This window comes from Opisthocomus hoazin, chromosome 3 (genome assembly GCF_030867145.1).
Source record: "Opisthocomus hoazin isolate bOpiHoa1 chromosome 3, bOpiHoa1.hap1, whole genome shotgun sequence".
Taxonomy (NCBI): Eukaryota; Metazoa; Chordata; class Aves; order Opisthocomiformes; family Opisthocomidae; genus Opisthocomus; species Opisthocomus hoazin.
The window spans coordinates 96,898,168-96,917,509 of NC_134416.1; the positions used below are offsets into that span (position 1 = coordinate 96,898,168).

Consider the following 19,342-nt stretch of genomic DNA (forward strand, 5'->3'; position numbering starts at 1 on the left):
TCAAAAGTGGGAGGAGTAATACATGAAATGTGCTGTGGAAGTATATGCATTGCAAAATAAGTTAATTTTTCTTTTGGTATTGGTAGATCATTATGTACAGTTAGAACTGACCTAAAATGTAGCAGGAGTTTAAAATACCAATGTTCAAAGTGTTACTACTGAAATTCTCTAAGTCAATCCACCCTGTCTCGCACGAGATGCATACAAGGCTTTAGCCTTCAAGTAATGAAAGAGGGATTTGAATCTAACATAAAATGTTTCTTAAATGAACAAAATAATGTTGAGCGGTGTAAAGTAGTGTTGGCGATTCAAAATCTAGCTTGATAACTAGCTTGAATTTCTTTTTCTCTGTTGAAGTTTTCAAAAATTATTCACAAAGTCATTCTTTATGCCTTCCTCTTTGTGTTTATTTAGCTGACTGTATGTGTGGATCCTCTCAGCTAAAATAGTCCATTGTGGGCGTTTTGTTTCTTTTGCATATCAAAGGCATCCAGTATAGAGAATAAACAGGACTGGATCAAACACATCCGGGAAGTGATACAAGAAAGGACCATTCATCTGAAAGGAGCACTGAAAGAACCGATCCACATCCCCAAAACCGCACCAACAACAAAACAGAAAGGAAGAAGGTAACCAGTATTTAAAATAATCTGAGATCTCCAAGTACACAATGGCACTCTTGCCTCTGTAGTGTTGAATTTCTCATGACTCTCTGTGAATTGGACAAAAGCAAGAGTTGTTTTGACCAGCTTTATCTTATAATTAATTTCTAGTTTCCTGCAATGTTGACTTTGTCAAGATTTCTGCTCTGAACAGATGTTTACAATTCTGTCTGTGTTGTTCAGGTCCTTCGTGTGCTTTCATGGAGCTTAAAGTGTGTGGCTGAGTGTTGCTTGCTAGCTGTGGCTAAGTGGCTGTGCAAGTTGCCTGGCTGGTTGATTGTTGCCTTAATTCTACATGGTGTAGACCTTGAGCAAATGAATCTGGTCTCTTAAACCGTAGAACGAAGTATTAAGTGCTGAATATTTGATTTTTCCTTGAGTTAGTTTGTCTGGAAGGTGTCTGCTGCCACGCTGTGTAGGTGCCCCTTCAGAGCTGCAAGTAGGGAACTAACACATTAGAAACGCAGTGCTAACATTGTAATGAAAACTGAATTATTTGCAGAGACGGCGAGGACCTGGACAGTCAGGGAGATGGTAGCAGCCAACCTGATACTATTTCAATTGCCTCACGAACATCCCAGAACACACTAGACAGCGACAAGGTAAGTTTCCCAGCTGTTGCTCTGTTCTGAGAGCAAATGATTCATCCCTTAGTGTGGGTTAGTGCCCAAGATTAGTCCTTAGAACCTTCAGAGAGGAGGCATGGAAATTCTCAGTCTCTTGAAAATAGCCATACACAATAGAGAACATACCTTGATACCATGGGGGAGCAAGGATCATTGTTTAATAGGTCACGAAGGAGTTACGCTTGTTCCAAACTGAAACCATTTTGGTCCCCCCACTTTTGCAGATTGTTCAAAGATATGACCCAGTTTAAAAAGAAAGTTTTATTTTCCATAAAGTTTGATATTCATGCACAGATTTTTTCTTGATGTTGGACTCAGCCTTTCTGAAAGCACATACCGTCTGCTTTCTGTGTCAGCTTGCGGTTGGTGATTGCCACATGGTTACTTTTGTGAAGGAAAAACACTATCCAATGTTCATGGGTTAGAGAGTAAGAGTGTTCACTTTCTGCATGGGACCTGATGGAAATCACCATATTAAAGAGGAGTAACCCACAACACTATCATATGATTCTAATGCTAGTGTTTCCTTTCCTCCGTCTCTGCCTGTAGATTCTGGCTGGGTTATGCCATTAAAGATAACAGAATTTCTCGTGGGTGAAAGACAGACAGGCATCGGAAGACTAAAAGTTCTTACATTAAACATGTGTCTGTTACTTTGGAATTGAAAGAAGATTTGTGGCAAGTGAGAAGTGTTAGGAACTTGGAGGGAGGTAGAAATGGGTAATAGAAGTTTGTCAAACAGAAGAAGGAATTGAAACCTAGAAGCTGTATAGCTTGTGGTTAGGGATTTCTGGCCTGTTAGCTCACTGGGCAAAATTGTTCTGATGAGCCACTCAAACTACACAGGTAAATAATCAGTGTATTACAGGGCAGATAAGTGGATAGATTCTCAGAGTAACATTTTGACCATTCCTGTTGTCATCTAAAAGAGAGTTTTCTTTGTTTTTTGCATGTAACTTAAACTCTATGGTTTTCATTTTTCCATGTAAAGAAGAGGAGGGCTGAAGAAGGAGAGTATAAGGTGCTTTGGGATGCTCTTGTGTTTGTGAAAACTAGCCCATGTTTTGATCTTGTGCATTTGTGCGGAAGTTGGTCTGTGGTTTTGGTGGTGGTTTCTAAGGATGTCTGTGGGAAAAATGGTTGGTTAGAACAAAAATACAGTACTTCGATTACTCTTGTTTTGCTGTCTTATTCTTAGCATTCTTATTCAGCGATTTAGTGATTTACAAAAACTGTGTTGTGTATGCTAGCAAACAGTTTAGTTCATTGTGTTCTTATGAGTTTGGGTAATCTAGCACACTTAAAAGCAAGACCTGCTCTCTCTGATTTCCCTGACTGTTGGCTGAGATGTCAGGCTTTGTGTATGCAGCCTGGCTGGCTTGTGCTTCCGTTCAAATGGCGGTGACGTAGTCCATCCCTGCCGTGCACAACCACTGCCCCTCTTCAGCTGTGTGGAGGGGAATAGCATGGATTGTCTCCTCTTGCCCCTCCTGTAACGTTTTGTGCATCATGTGAGAATTGCCAAGACAGTTGGCCAAGTGAAATGCCCTCAGGATTGTCTTCCAGTCTGAAGTGGAGTCTTACCAACAACCTGTTCAACAGGAGTTGTAAGTTAAAAGAAGGAGGAATGGAGAATCCTTTTAAATGTTGTCCTGAAAAATTGAGTTTTAAAGTTGTTTAGTGAGCATAGTGTTGTTTTTAAAGTAGCTTCGAGTTCTCACGTTAGTGTGTAAAATTTTTGTTAGACTTTTCTTTGGCAAGAAAATCCAGACTAAAAACTGGGAGAGACCCTTGGAGTTACTTGTGCCATGTACTGTAAGGCCAAGGAAGAAATTTGCTGTTTGTGCACTTTCAAAAAGTGTGTGCATTAGCAGAATAGCTTTTTTTAATGTTTGTATTATATGTTTTGGTTTGTTAAATACATTAAGAGGAGAAAATTTTTAATCTGCTTAAAAATACAAACTAAAAATTAGCAAGCAACAGTAACAAGCAGGAGGCCAGTGAAATCTGTAGGATTATCTTAACACTTGCTGAATCTGAAGTAATTTCTTACTTTATATGTTGAAAACTTACCAGCTGCAGTCCATTTGGGGTTTAAAATTGACTATTTTCTCAGCCTGGAAGCTTGTACGTATGTATGAATGTCTTACAGAGATGGAGTGAAACAGTTTTAGGGAGTTTAGGTGCTGTTGATGTCGTTAGCCAGATGGAGCAGAGGAACTCCTCAGTCAAATTTGAAGCATGTCGCAGACTGAGCTGGGATTCCAAATTGAGAAACATTAAAAATATTGACTAACTTAAAGTAGTGTCAATCAAGTGGTAAAAATGTTCAGCACTGTATCATTTATTATGCTGTTTCTAAACATTTTTCTGTTCATGTGTATCCACTATTGTGATTAAGAAAAGACAACAAATAGGAAACATGTCATACTAATCAACAGCCAAGTGAAACCAGTCTTTTATTTTCTCCAATTTTATGTTCAGACAGTTGATTCTTTTAAAATAAATGTTTTGATTAGAAGTGCTAAGCTGTTATATAGAAGGAGTATCAAGAATGAAATCCTTTATCCACAACTTAATACTCTTTCTGACCTCCTCAGAGACGATACGTTGAAAGAGCTAAAAATCCTTAGCCTTGGTACTAAGTGACTGAGTGTTGTCCAGATGACCTTCTTTCCTTGCATCTGGTTTTCCGACATAATTGGAAATGCTTTAACAATAGATAATAACTTCATTATTAGCTTTTTTCTTCTCCACCCTGTGTTTGGGGGCTAGAATTGTAACTTTTCATTGTTGGCTCCACTGTTGCATGTTGCTTTTCAGTCGTGACTGGGATGATGCAATAGACCATATGTTTATAAAGCTGACATCTTTCCCAGCTTCATGTCATCTGAAAACTATATTGCAAAGCGGAATTAGAATTCAGAATCATCTTGGCAAGTGGGAGAAATTAATTGGCAAAATACCGTGCAATTTAATAGGAACACGTTTGAGCTAATGTGAATAGGTGGAAAGAGTTAACTACTAAGGAAAACAGTGAGAGCATTGAACAGTTTTTGAGAAGATGATCTAGAAGCTATAGAGGCTCACAAGCTGTTTATTATTTTAACAGCATGATGCAATTATGAAGGTGGGGGGCAGGGAAGCAGCCGTGTATTGGCTTGTAGAAGTAGGATGCTGAACTGCAGGACATAAAGTCCTTATTCTTTACTCAGCACTCGTAAGGCATCTATTAGATACTGCATCCGGTTTTGAGTACAGAATTTTAGCAAATTCGTGGGCCATTGAAAGAGTTCCAGGGGGAGGGGAGACTGATTAGATGTCTACCAAACATAACTTACAAGGCAAGATAAAGAGTTGGGACTGATGAGCCTAAAGAAAGAAGGCAGGAGGAAGAACTTCAGGTCTTGAAGTGTGTTTAAAAAAAAAAAAAAAAGCTACTACACAGAGTTACAGACCAGTCTTTTACCCATATTTTCAGTGGATGGAATGAGATCAAAGGACTTACCTTTAATAAATGATTGCCATATTTTTTTATAGGTATGAAAATGTGAAGCCCTAGAGCAGAGTAGCTGTGAAGGCTGCGGAATCTAAATTAAGATCCCTTTCCAGCCTGTTTTCAATATCATGGGGTGTATCTTCACATTGCAAGACATGCTAAATGCATCCATAGCAATGACCCATCCTGACGTATTGGAAGGTATAATGGAGTCCAGAGTGAAATATAAAATGTTTTGAGAGGGAGAATTCTACTCTGTCAGAGCATCTCAGTTTTCTGAATGACTGCTCTTATTGTTCTCTTCTCAGTAATTACTTTGCCCTTCACCTTTCACAGCATTCCTTCCATTCACCTTCTGTAGCTGCGTAGCCAGCATTTTAGGTGGCTAACGAATAAAAGAGATGACACTTGGCCCATTCATTCCACCTTTCAGCAGTTCCTAGCCTCAGAGCTGGATCTGATCCTAATGTCCTCTTTTGAACTTGATCCAATGCATAGGAAATTAAATGGGAAGGCTGAAGGAACCAGTGTAGGTCTGATAGGTCTTTTCATGCGTTTATTAGGTGAGCTGGTGGAAACCTGAAATAATCTAAATTACTGTTTTGATAGCTGAGAAGGTGAGAGACTTTTAGAAGAAGAGCTGTCATAAGGTGTTATCAGTGGTAGAAATTGTACTAGCTGCTAAGGGTGGTCAGTGGAGCAGTATTTTATTTTTAACAAATTGTCTTTTTTGCCCAGCTGGTAACACTATGTAATGCTGTCTATGTGAAGTTATATTTCATTCTCATGCTTCTTTAAGCTTATATGTAGTACTTTGGAAAACAGAAAGAGGACTGAAGCTGCAGGAGACAAACAAGTATTTAGTTCTGCCAGCTGAGCCTGCAGAAGAGAAAAGGCTCCCATCAGTAGAAAAAATGCTGGTAAAAAACCAGACCTGCCTTTGAGTATACGCCTCTCTTCAGAGTCAGAAACCAAGTCTGGGCAGCTACCTGGTCAAAGCAAAATATTCGTTATTTGAGACAGAACTCTCTTGTGTCTCCCATTTCTTTCCTTCTATGATACACTTATTTCCAGTTTAAAAGGGAATTAAAGATTTTCGTGCTTGAAATAATTGAGAAATCTTATTAGCTGCTCTCTTTCTTTTTCCTTCCCCTCAATGTAAAATTACTGTGGGACAGTAAATTTAATTTTGCAGTCCTGAGAGGAGGTTATACGGCCTGATGTTAAGGCCGTTGTATGTGGCAAAACTCTTGTCAGCGGTGATCTTCCCAGACACCGGTGACAGATGAACTCTTGGTGTGGTGTCTGACTGCAGCAAACCTACGCTAAGAGTGTATTCAGCCTGTGAGTTGGTGTTACTTTTTTTTTTTTCCTCTCTACAAGCAACAGTGATTAAAAGGCCCCAGAAAGATGAACATAGATGGTTAACATTAATTTCAGCAACAGCAAGACACTATGTCCCATGATAAGCTGTTTAATTAAACCTTGCGCCTTTTTTAATCTGCGGTTCTATTTCTGTCTGGCTTTTGTTTCTCATCTCGTCTCTGTCTCTCCAGTTTCCATGTTTCAGACATAGCCTCATTTATTTTTATCATGCGTGATTAATTCAGTTTACATAAAGGGTTTCTTGAGAAGGATGGATAAAGTATGTAAAGCCCTTGTTCAGCCTAAATTTGGATTTAGATGATTTGTAACTCTTTTCTCTTCAGTGCAAGCCAGTCTCCCTGTTGTGCTGTGCTTCTTGCTCTTCCCTCCAGCTAGCCTAGAGAGCCTTGCCAAAGCTGTCCAACAGCAGCTGTTGAGCAATGTGCTTAATCACAGACACCCCGTGCTGTCCAACTGCATTTAATCAGTGCGAAAGATGAAACTGCTCGCAGAAAATGCGTTATGGAGAGAAAGTGAGTAATGAAACAAAGAGGAAAGCAGCATTTCCTAACCATAACTGTTGCCGGGAGAAAGAAAGGATGTCATCCAAAGGAGGGAAAAACTGGTGAATGCTTTTTCGGTCAGTTCTCCGTGATGACGTAGATGGTGTGCTGGGTAGAGAACGTCGTTGGTTTTTGTGTCTTAGACAGTGGAGAAGTGCTGCGCTAAGTTGCATCTAACCGCATTAGTGCCTGTTTGAGGACGGTGTAAAACTAACAGTTGCGTGTGGGAAGTGTCTTTACACAGTGTAATGAAGTGTGATTGAATACTGAATTCCAGTGGAATTCTGATCAGCTAGGATATCTGATTCCCACACAGTCTGAAAGACTGGGATTTTTTTGTACTTTAATAGTGTCTGACATAGCCACCTACAGCCTTTGTTTGCTTTCTCCTTTACCTTAATACATAAAAAATACTTAGTGAACATAAAATCTGAGATCTTCTTTTTTTATTAGGAGGAGGAGAAGAAATAACATCTATATTAAAGCCAAAAACATGTGGCCGTTGCACTGGTCACAGAGTATGTTTTAATCCCTGTTTGTAGGAAGTGAAGGGTCAGGAAAGCAAGCAGAGCACCAGAACTATTTAGGAGAAAATAGACTAAATGCAGTTTCTGGAAAGTGTCAGCTTGTTACTGTCTTGGTGCTTGCACTGATTTGGGATGGATAGGGATTCTCCTGAGAAACAATTCATCTGCACTGGACACCTTGGAAGTCATACTTCATCAGCTTTTTTGTTAGTCCCCATCAGGCATACAGATGGTTTCAATTGTTTCCGAGTTTGTCTGAAGAAAGCTGTAACATAAATCAATACCAGAAAACAAGGGAAAGCTCTTTACTTTTTCCCCTTTGGCATGGTTATGCATAGAGTGAAAACTAATATAATATGGAGAAAGAGTGTAAGGGAACAGGAAACTTTATAATGAGGGAGGAGGTAGCATGTTTTGAAGATGTGCTCCCCCCCTCCCCCGCCCGTAATTTGGGTATTGGGGCAGTCTGCAGAGATGTAGTAGAAGCAATGTGATTCATTTTTAGCCTGAGTCTAAATGGGTGCAACCCGATTTATCTTCCTTAAACACTAGATATATGAGGCTTTTCTGCCCTTCTTGGCTCGTGCTTCCCCCAGGAAAACTATTTTCTTCTTCGTGTGCACACACACTAACAATGTTAACTGGTGAGATTAGCAGGCAGAGACCATGGGAAAGCTCTGGATTTAGTGCAGACCATCTGCTAGGGGTTATGTCCTGTCGTTTCTTGCAGGCCTGAGGAGGAGAAGGCTGGAAATAGCCTTTCAGTCTTCCTGGGGTTTTGCTGGTTTTGTCATTTGCTCTGAAATCCTTGCTTGATAACAAACAGTCTTACCCTAGAAAAGTTCCTACCTGGTGCTTCAGTTCCAGGCTTGTAATGAAAACTAATAAATAAGTAACAGCGCAGTCTCTTATCTCGTTTTCCTGAAGCTCATGGGACATAGCTGGCAGTCGTGGAAGAGTCAAAAATAACACGGCAGGTACCATGCAGTATGCTGGTGTAGCACGTGCTTCTGTATTTACTGCAGTTGGAACTCGCACAGGGTGTTTGTCCTCCTTTGTCAGCGTGGAGCACCGCAGGATCGCCTCGCTGAGTAGGAGGAGTTTATTGGCTTGGTCCAAAATTACTGAGTTCTCTGAAGTTGCCTACCAGCTGAGATCTGATATGAATGGTTGCACTGAAGCAGCCTGAGCTGTAGAAATACTCACACACGGAAAACTGAAGTAGCCTGGAACACTATTGTGGTATGGAAGGAGTAGGAATTCCCAGGCTGCTTGCTGAAGTTTGATGGGTGCTCTGGCACTGAGCAATCTTGGGAAATTTTGCAAAGTTCTGATAATAATTTTCATTTCACATCAAAGCAGATGAAACAATCAAAGAGAGGAAACTTAAGCTTAGGCAAAGTAATTCTAATGGGTGTTTCAAAGAAGGGGAGGAAAACCCTGAGCTTGCATGCTTTTAATTCAAGTTTGTGTGTTTTTATTTGGGAAATCAGCAAAAATGTGAAACCTGGAAGCCCATGTAGGTTTTTGTATCAAATAGTGAAGTGTTTGGGAAACTTATGTGAAGAACTTTACGCTGATTTTTATAACTAGCTATGGTGTATCCTGGATGATTTTGTGGCCTGAGTAGGTGGAGGGTAAACTGTGAGTGGGGTAGGAATAAGGCAGTAAGCTCATTTGAAAAATGTCCCTCTTTCTGCCTTGAATTTGCAAGATAACAAAGCTCATGAGTGAGTGTATTTAGTAATACCTGGCTTTTTGTTGCCAATTACCAGCCATAAAATAGATTCTGAAGCAACTGCTACTTAAGCTTTCAGGGTAAGGAGCAGTCTAGCAAGAAAAACCGCTCAAATCCTCCGCCCAGCACTGTCACAACCAGTGCGCTTCGAACAAAGGCAGAGACAAGCAGTGTTAAAAATCTGTTCTAAAATGCCAGAATGCCTGATTTTGGAATGATCTCTTCTTGATGTGGAAAGTCCCAGAAGCTTGCTGTCTCGTCCAAAATACGAGTCCTGCCAGGAATCCTAAATAGGTAACGGTGCGTGACGGATGGTTTGATAACGAGCATTCATCTGGCTTCTCCTGCTTGTTTTTCCCCTCACAGTTGTCTGGTGGGTGCGAGCTGACGGTGGTAATCCATGACTTCACCGCCTGCAACAGTAATGAGCTGACAATCCGCCGTGGGCAGACGGTGGAGGTCCTGGAGAGGCCCCATGACAAGCCTGACTGGTGTCTGGTTCGAACCACAGATCGGTCCCCAGCTGCAGAAGGCCTGGTCCCCTGCGGGTCGCTCTGCATCGCTCACTCTCGCAGTAGTATGGAGATGGAGGGGATCTTTAACCACAAAGGTAAGAAACGATGGAAATGAAGTCTTGTTGTCAGCAGCGTGAGTTTTCGCGAATGGGGAGTACTGTGCAAACAGGCACTTCGGTATTCTTGCGCTGTTCTGGTTTCTAATTTTGAATTAGATAAAACACAGTGCTTTAGCAGCCTGCAGCCACACTGTCTATTCTGAAATAAGCAGTCGGCAGTTCTCGGTGTTAAGTGAAAACGTGGCTGAAGACTGGGAAGAGCTTTAAGCAAATTGTGTGGTGGTGAACAGAGTTATATATTGTGTTAGATCAAGCTGCAATGATAGGAAAATCTATACCTGTCGTGTGCTGAAACGGGGGAGGGAAGAAAATCCCCAGCATGCAATATGAATGGCTCCTGAGAAACCTTGGAGTAAGAAGTCATGACAACATCATGCTCGGCAACAGAAAAGGTAAATACACGCAGTCGTATGCCCTGGCAGAGGAATTGGCTATTTGGACTTCTGTATTTTACTTAACTGAGTTTTCCAGAGTAGCAGCAGCACATTCATTCGTTCTTCCCAGAGCAGCTCTGAAATTGTATTTTGTCAGATTCATAGGAGAATGTGCCCCTGAAGGCTGCAACAAAAAACTGATAATTGTTTGAAAGTTTTTAAGGCTTTGGTGTGCTGTAGTCCTTTGGCTCCATAAACTCCCCAGGCTCACAAAATAGTTTGTTGTTAGAGAAAATGCTTGCTTGCTTGCTTCATTTGAAACTACTTGAGTTTGCAGCCTGTGAACAGAAAGCAATGTGAACTAAAAAAAAACACCAGAAAAACAGTTATTAGAAGGTGTTTCATCAGATGCTGGGGGAAAAGATACATTTCAAAAAGTTTGTTGTTGCAAGTAACAAGATTAGCAGGAAAGCGATGTTGGGGAAAACTTCTTTTCCAAAACACAAAATTCTTGTCTGTGAGAGTTTTTCGTAAATATAACCACAAATTTTTCAATTATTCAGTCCGTCCCAGCTATCACAGTTTTTCCTAGTTTTTGCAGACACTGCTGGCTCGGCTGAAAGAGGGGAGAATTTGTGTTTCCTACATGTGGAGCATGCACAGCAGGAACTTCCTGCATGCAGGGCCCTTGGGAGGGGAGGTCTGAAGGATTGAGCTGTATCGTTGGAAAACTTTTTCATCCTCTGGTGTCCTATAATAATTTGGATAGAAAAAGTTTGCAGTTGTTCTGATGATACAGTTGGAAAGTGTAGCCGGGTATCACTGAAACATTTCTTCCTTTCACAAGGGGGTGAAATCATGGAAACGTCAACAGGATGTTTTTGTAATTTTTTTTTTTAACAACACTCAGAATTGGTAAATCCAGCTTCCTTTGGAGCCAGGGGCCTTCAGCTTCGAATGCAGAGAATTTTATTAGTAGAGGCAGATTGTACTGGACAATAGATGTTATATGAAGGAGATTTGAGCCTGTCAGACTCCTGAGGGAGAGACAGAGCTGTTTTTGTCTGAGAGGTTATTTTTGTTAATCAAACCAGTGGACATAACCTGTATTGCTTTTTTTTTTTTTCTTCTTTACTGTTTGTTTGGGGAAAATGTGGCAGAGCATTGTAAAGCTACTTTAGTTTCTGTTTGACATGTTGCTTTGAAATGAAGAGCATAAATTAGTTATATTAATCATGGAGACTGAAGAAGAGAAGGCCATTGCTAGAATGAGCATGATTTGCAGGGTTGAAGGCAGCCTCAGAAGTCACTTCAGTCCCTGCCTCTGCCACAGGCTTTCTGTGGGATGTGATGGCATGCCATCTAAACCCTAGCTGGTAAGAAGCAGCTGCTGATTTTTTTATTCCCACATTACAGGGTGTCAGGTTCTAGGAGCTGGATATTTGAGTTATAAAGTTTCCCATGCATGTGACTGAAGTGACTGAACAGTCTTGAACATGCAAACTGTTACACAACATTAAGTAATCTGGGGAGGGGCAAAAAAACCAAATGCCATTAGACTGGGTACTTGAAACCAGTGGATACATTAAACTTTGGTCTCTACCTCAACTTTCTGTTGCTTGAAGGAGGTTAATGGTGTTCATTTTGCAGAGGGATTACAAAAATTAAGCAAAACTAGTGGGGTGCTTTGATTTTATTTTCCCCCCCATAGTGAAAAGTACCTCGAACAATCCCACAAAGCAATTATTCATTCTCAAACGCTGCATTTGATTAAAGATCCTTAAATAAGGCATTGGGCAATATGCTAATCAGAAGAATGGAAAAACAATTAGATGATCTTCTCAGAATTGTCTATTGTGAGCATTGATTGAGGTATGAATTTCTAAAAAAACAAAACAAAAACCACAACCCCCATAATGGAGAACAAGTGAATGACTTGCATAATTTAAGGCAGTCCATGTATGTGGGTGGACAACTTTTAAATATTGTACCTCCTAGATTTCTAGTGCTTGATTCTGCAACTTCAGTCTTTTTAATACCGTTTTTTGCTTGTTTCTTTCTGTTTTTTGATTATAATTCAGTAAAACTTTCAGAGGTTTTGAATGATTCATCAAATTAGGATATTGCCCTCTGGAGTTTTTAGGGCTGAATATACTTGTCATATTTCAGACTCATAGTGTGAGCATCAGGTCTGAGTAATTCAGTACAGGTCATGGGCTAAGCCACGTGCAGTAGACACGAGTCTGGAATTTGTGCATGTCTGGCATCGCAAGCTGTTGTGAGAGGCTCAGGAAGAGAGAAGTTTTATGTAATTCCAAAGGGGAAATAAAGGGAGGCAATCACCATCAGAAGTGGTGGGGGGGGCTGCTTGGATATTGAGGCCTTAGCCCGTATAAATGGCTTGTTGAAACAAAGAGTTTTGCAGTCCTTTCATTAGCTATGGACACTACAATTCTGATCTTCTCAACAATGTTTGTCAATACCATTTGCCAGCTAAACAAGCTGGAAAGCCATGGCATATCAGAGGTGAAGTAAGCTTCAAAATTTTGAAATGGCAAACCTCTTCTAATTTACCACTGGTTCTTTAGTTGTATAAAACAATATTTCATCACTGAGTACAGAAATGTTGGGTGGTATTTAATGCCTTAAATAATCTGAAATGATTATTCAAAGTAGGGTAGCGTGAAAGATTATTAAAGCAAAAAATACGTTCAGTGAAGCTTAGTTCTGACAGCTGATCTCGGTCATTCCTTGTCTGTCCACATATTATCTGCCAACCATGAAAGGTAACTTTTTATTCTTATGTTAGAAGACAGCCCCAAAAATGACCCTCATCACTTGCCTACAACTGTAGGTGTTGTGTCCTCTAAGAATGTGTATTACTTTAAATATCTAATCAGCATCAATAGTTAAAAAAAAGGCATTTACAGTATCTTCAATCTTTAAATTTTTATAATAGTTAAGAGAAAAAGCATTTTGTTAAGAGTAGGGGGAAAGCATTACATAGAAAAAAGACATCGCTAGATAGTCATTTACAGGGAGGGTCGATTGCAGGTTGCAGACCTCTTGCTAGCTCTGCTGGATATCAAATCTATTTTTGTAAGTTATTTGGGTCATTTAATCAATTTGACAATGCAGTTTACAGATGAGTACATTTTAAAAAATCTAAATCCCTTTTATAATAGGGAAAAAAACAAGTGGGTAGTGAAGAGGTTGAGTAACAGTTGGTGCACTCTACAAAAAATAAATTACTAGCTTTGGAAGAACATGTTTTTCACACATAATACAGAAGGCAACATTTTTTTCTGCAATGATTCCCCACATGTTATTGGACATGGAGGAGAAAGAATGTTCCTGTTGTTTTATTTGGTGCTTCTCTCCTTTTTTTTTTTTTAATAAGGGTTTCTTTTCATTCCATGGTACATCCTTTTTATATGTGCAGTTCTCTTTCCTTTGTTTGCAGGGCATTTACACAGCCGCAGAGCTTTGGGTAAAGGGCAGGGGACAGTATTCAGTGGAACGAAATTGAACTTGTAAGTTCAGAAAAATTGGCAGGTATTTAAAGTTGTTTGTGAATCTCTAGCCTGTTTAGATCGCAAGTTCACTGTCTTTTCCAACTCAGAGTACTTCTGAAGTCTGAAGAATTTGTGATAGCCCATCATATCCCTTCTGTAGATGCTACTGTTTGGAGAGCTACGAAGGCTGCAACAAGCCTTTGCTCGTGAGGCTGACATTTACAGGTCTTCTTTAGAAGTTGTGGGGTTTTTTGGGACCACGTCTAACTGCCAATTCATGTTGCTATCTGTTTGGTTCAAAACTTGGCCACAGAGATCAGTTTCTTTACCTGGAGGTACAATGTCTGCCTATTCTATACATTCTTATAATCCAGGTATTTGTATATGTCTGTTCAGATCGGAAAGGCAGGTGAAGTCTGTGTAACATGATGACAGACCATGCACCACTGCAATACTGAATACTGGCTTTTGGTTTTACTCTCAGGATACTCGCCTGACTGGTGCCATAAACAGAAAAATGCTATTTCAGTAGTCCCCCCCACCCTGACTGTAGTTATCTCTCAAAGAATCTACTGTAATAAGGAGGATCGAACGGCTGATGCTTACCAAGACAAAAGTTGACATGTATGTTTAAAGAACTGTGTAGTACGGCCGTTTCTACGTCTGCAAGATGGGATGGAGTGATCTAGGGCAGATGTTGGAGGTGTCGGAGCTCTTCTTGAATTGTTATGGGGACCTGCTATTCAGGAATTAAGAAAAAGAAATTGCACAGGTGATCTAGAGATATTTCCCCAGAAAATAGAGATATTTTATAGCTGAGGCCACAGAATGGGAGAAAACAGTGTCTTGAATTTGTTACATTAAGTAAGCTTGCTCTTGCACAACTGGAGACCTTCTATTCAGAATATTAACTTTAGATGAAAGGGGAAGCGGAGAGAGTAAAGGTAAAATGTCTCTCATATAGTCAAAAGCTTTGAAAGTTATGACTGAGAAATGGGAGCGTTTCCATGTTGAGTCCAAATACTGCTATGTAGGAGGAAGCAGCTCTGGATAGCAGCAGCAGAACTTGATGAAGTAAAATCGGAATCCAGTCTGATAATTGAAGGAGGACTCCCTGTTCGTAGTGGAAAAAAAGAAGTGACTTGGGCAGCAATTGTTTGCTTGCAAGCAGAGGGAGGCTGTAGAAGGGGAGGATGTGCTGATTTTGAGACTGCAAGCAAGCGAAGCACGGGCCTTGTGTAAGGAAAAAGGATCCCCACCCGTGGCTCGGAGCCAACGCGCTGCCGGTGGGACTGTCTGACAGCGTTTGCAGCTGCAGGAAATGAGATACAGCCCAGGCCAGCGGGGAAAGTGACTCCTAACAAGGAGTAGGTATGGTACTTGCTTTGCCATGGGGCCACGCAGCAAAAGCTGGGGACTGTAGCTTCCAGGGCACTGTGCAGAAAGGGTTCTGCTTCTGCTACACAGCCGGGCGCGATGGCGTGCAGAAAGCGATGTTGAGGGATGTGCTGTAGTTGTACAAGACACTATACGTTAATCCAAGAATTCTGTTTCTTGATGAATCAATTGCCTCCTCATAAAATTTCCAAATAACAGGCTGCCCATCCAGACAACCAGCTGACAGAAAGCTTTATGAGGAGCTCACAGGAGGCAAAGCTGAGCAATCAGTTGGAGTTCACACTCCGCTGATCTAAATTAGCTGGAGATTGTAAAGTGTCAGTTAGACTTAATTATTGGGCAAACATGAGCTTGAACAGAGGTGCTGGCATTTTAATTGCTGAAGTTCAACTTCACAATTATCAGTTGTTTTGAAAGCCCAAGAAATCATGTATTTCCATGTAGTTACAAATATTTTGCCAAGAAGCAAGCCTAATAGCTGCAAAGATAGTTTGAATTTAGGTTGGGGGGGCGGGAGGGGTCCAAACTTGTTCTTACACATTGGGCCAGGTAAAAAATAGCTGCAGTATAAAGTAAAACAAGAATTCTCTATCCTGACTTTCCCACCTTGTGGTTTTAGTTGAGTTTGTGGTTAAAAACATGGTTTGAGCATAAATAAACTTCAATAAAATGTCAGCAGTTGACTGTGGTCAGTTAGATCATAATCTTTGCATTGAGCTTTATAGCCAGACTATATCAGATGGTCAGAATTAACAGCCAGATTCTAATTCAGCTTTGAATAAACACTAAAGTCTATATAAATTGCTTCCTTGGCATTGTGTAGTCTTAAAGTAGTTAAGGAGATTCAATGAATCTCATAATTTAAATTTCTGTGAGAGTTCTCTGTCAAGTCTGTGCATGCTCTGAAGTGTCATAGGATTGATTTCTGTATACATAGGATTGATTTCTGTATCATCTGCACCTTAACTCCTGCGCTATTCCTTTTGCCATAACCCAGCCCAGGAGGACCTGTCAGATATATCTGTATTTCCCATGCTGACTCTATTTGTGGGCACAAGTATGTGGTTAATTTGTCTCTGGAATTTTTGAAATTTTGTAATGAAAGCTTTTTGCCCTGCTTGAGATCTCAGTATTACATCTGAGAAAAAGAAGAAATTTTATAATACTGACTCAAATACACTTTCAGTCCCAGACAGCTGCCAAATACATTGCTCTTCTATATTGTAGTTGGAAAGGAAATCAGCGTGTAAGAAGTATGTGCCTCAGAACAGATGTATTTGCACAGCTGATCTTTGGGACGTAGAAGGTGAATATAAACCAGCAATTCTGATGGCTTTAGATTTCCCAAGAGAGTTGTTACTTTGCTTGCAATTAGCCTTTCTCTGACAGCAGTTTCTTTTTCTAACCAAGGTTTTGAGGCAGAACAGAGTACAAACTAAAATCCCGTCCTGCATATCATATGTGTCAGCTGAAGAAATACGTCCTGGAGTGGTGTTTATTTTCCTTAACTGTCCCTTCTCAGGTGAAACAAACTGTTGAAAAAGTTTCTTCGGTGTTAGAAATTACTTCTTGATTTGTCTTTGTTACCTGTATTGTGCTTTGGGTTGAATTAAACTTCAGAGCTGCTGCTGTGAAGAGCACCTGAGAGCAACCACAAAGCATTCCTCTTCCATTTCGATGAGTAAGTCGCTTGGAGGGACAGGGAGAGCGGGGTAGGGACACCCATTTGGGCAGGAGAGTGCTCCTGGAGACACAGAGTTGTCGCAGCTGCGTGGTAACTGCCTTGTTCATGGCAGTTGACAAGGAGCTATTGATGTGTATTTTTTTGCAGCTGGGGTGGCTGTTCGTTTCCAAGGACCATCTGGGTAATTTTACCTGTTGCATTTTACTTCTGTCACAGAACTGGATGATACTGACAGTGTCCGTAAGGTTATCTGTTCTTTTTCTGACTCTAGTTTTATGGCACTTTTGCTACTATGGATAGTATTCTTAAATACTCCTCCCAAGACCAGGTTTATGTGTTTAGTGGAGAGGAGGAAATGGTTGAGGAGCAGGCTAGAGCAGATGTTCTTGTGCGTCTTTCAGGACGTCATCACGTTACATCACATCATCATCTGTCATTATCACTGCCTGCAGATGGAAGTAGCAGGGTTTAGCGTTCCACTGACTTCCTCCAATGCTGTTTTTGTGAGGACGCTGCTGAAAGTATGTGTCCCGTTGCCTTCATTTCACTTTTCCTGCAATCAAATAGTAAAATATTAGTCTCTGTTACGTGTGCTAAATCAGGAATGCTGCATCCCTTTTAACACAACTCTGTAAGAAGCTTTTTAACAGATGCCCTTGACCTCTCATAAATTGTTGGCATTGGTTTCAAATCACCACTTCATTATGCAATGTCTTGCTACTATTTTGAGTGCATAATAACTGGTATAGTTTTAGGACATGCTTGTATTTTTTCCTAGCTTTGAGTGGAGTACAAATAGCAAGACATTCTTCTCTATCTGGGACAACTATTGAACTTAAATTAATATTTTTCTAATATGGAAGTTATGCAAATAAGTGGTGACATTCTTAGAGCAAACTGTGTAAAAGAGGCTGTTGTGATAAGTGAATAGCATCATAAAAACATTTCATGATCCCAGGAAAACTACTCATAACGCTTTTCAGAAATTTGCAGGATGCATTTTCTAGCATGGATACATAATGGTTAACCCCTACAGCAACAGAAGACATTTATTATATTATTATTATTTTATTAAAAACAACATGCAGACATAATAATAAAGGCTGTCTCAGGTAAACTTGTTACCAAGTTGTCCTTGATGACCAGAATCCTGTAGTCATTTTCCCTGTGATCGTAAACAAGCTGTGTCCAACCTTCTGTATGTTAATCCTTTACAGTGTAGCAGAAATAAAGTCTCTTGTACAAGAACCTGTTAAAAATCTGTCAGGTTTTCAGGACCATACTGGACAAAGCCCCGAGCAATCTGGTCTGATCTCATAACTGACCCATCCTTCTGAGCAGAGGGTTGGACTACGTGGATATGTGAGTTATCCTGTGATCCTATGCTAAAGGTTAGAATTGCCAGCATGGGCTTGTTATGTTCTGAGTGTCTCCTGGAGTCTTGAAATCTGCTTAGTGTCTGTGAGGATATCAGAAGTTGTCCCAAAATATATTCATTCCACATAAGAAATAGAAAGGAATCATAAAAAGTATTTCTGCTCATGAAAAGCACTAGTTGTTGCACCACACGAAGTGTGATCATAGCCTTATTAGGCGTATGTTCATTTGTTAATGTAAGCTTTAAAGTGTCAGTGATATGGAGATTTCTTAACAGAGTCTAGGGAAATCTAGTTGCATGTAAGAACCTGCAAATATGCCTGAAGGAAGGAAAGCTGCCGGGGAGGCCACCTGCAAAGAGGAACTAGTAAAGCTGAATGGTTATCTGTTGCTTTCTACAGAAAAGCTTAAGGGACATGGAAGTAAATGGGGTCATCAAGGTCGAAGTTCAAGCTGTTGCTTTTCCCCTTATTAATAAGAGGCATAGATACTTAGGAATGTTAAACATAGGGAATTAGTAGTGATGAAAATATCCTGAAAGAGAATGCAAAAGAAAACAGGTCTCACTAACAAAGTGTATCAAGTGAAAGTTTTTCAAAAAAGAAAAAAAAAAAGACCGAAGACTGGTTGAGTGAGTGGATTGAAGTATGCTTTGAGCAAAATTAAACAGAAAAGCTTGATTGGTGAAAACCACCAAGTTGTTAACCACATATCTTAAAATGTTTATGTCAGTAGCTAATCTTTTTAAACAGTTTATTTATCATGACCTGACTTGGTTGTTGTTCTGTCCTCATGTGTTTTGTGTTAGTAACAGAATGCATGTGCTCTAACTGCTGGTTGGTTTAGTAGAACAGGCTTAGGTGTGTTTGTCCTTTCATCCTAAAGATGTGGCAGGACTAAATTATAGAATGCTTTGAGTTGAAAGGGACCTTTGGAGGTCATCTAAGTCCAACCCCCCTGCAGTGAGCAGGGATAACTTCAACTAGACCATGTTGCTCAGAGCCCCATCCAACCTGGCCTGGAATGTTTCCTCCGCTGCCTCTCTGGGCAACCGGTTCCAGTGTTTCACCACCCTCATTGTAAAAAATGTGTTCCTTATATCCAGTCTGAATCTGCCCTCCCTTAGTTTAAAGCCATTACTCCTTGTCCTATCGCAACAAGCCCCGCTGAAAGTATTCTCCCCATCTTTCCAGTAGGCCCCCTTCAGGTACTGGAAGGCTGCCATAAGGTCTCCCTGCAGCCTTCTCTTCTCCAGGCTGAGCAACCCCAGTTCTCTCAGCTTTTCCTCATCGGAGAGGTGCTCCAGTCCTCTAATCATTTTTGCAGTGGAACTGGAATCAGTTTGGAAACCACTGACTCAGAGCTCTGGTTATAGGCCTA

General features: G+C 40.5%; 1 protein-coding gene across 2 annotated transcripts in view; it reads left to right on the forward strand.

Moving 5' to 3' along the window:
• Positions 1-19,342, forward strand: part of TRIO (trio Rho guanine nucleotide exchange factor) — a 254,705-nt gene that overhangs the window by 172,702 nt on the left and 62,661 nt on the right. For both annotated transcript variants that reach the window (XM_075417109.1, XM_075417110.1), the window contains exons 32-34: positions 487-629; positions 1,165-1,264; positions 9,347-9,590. In XM_075417109.1, coding sequence (XP_075273224.1) covers positions 487-629; positions 1,165-1,264; positions 9,347-9,590 — 487 coding nt within the window. The remainder of the gene's footprint in view (positions 1-486; positions 630-1,164; positions 1,265-9,346; positions 9,591-19,342) is intronic.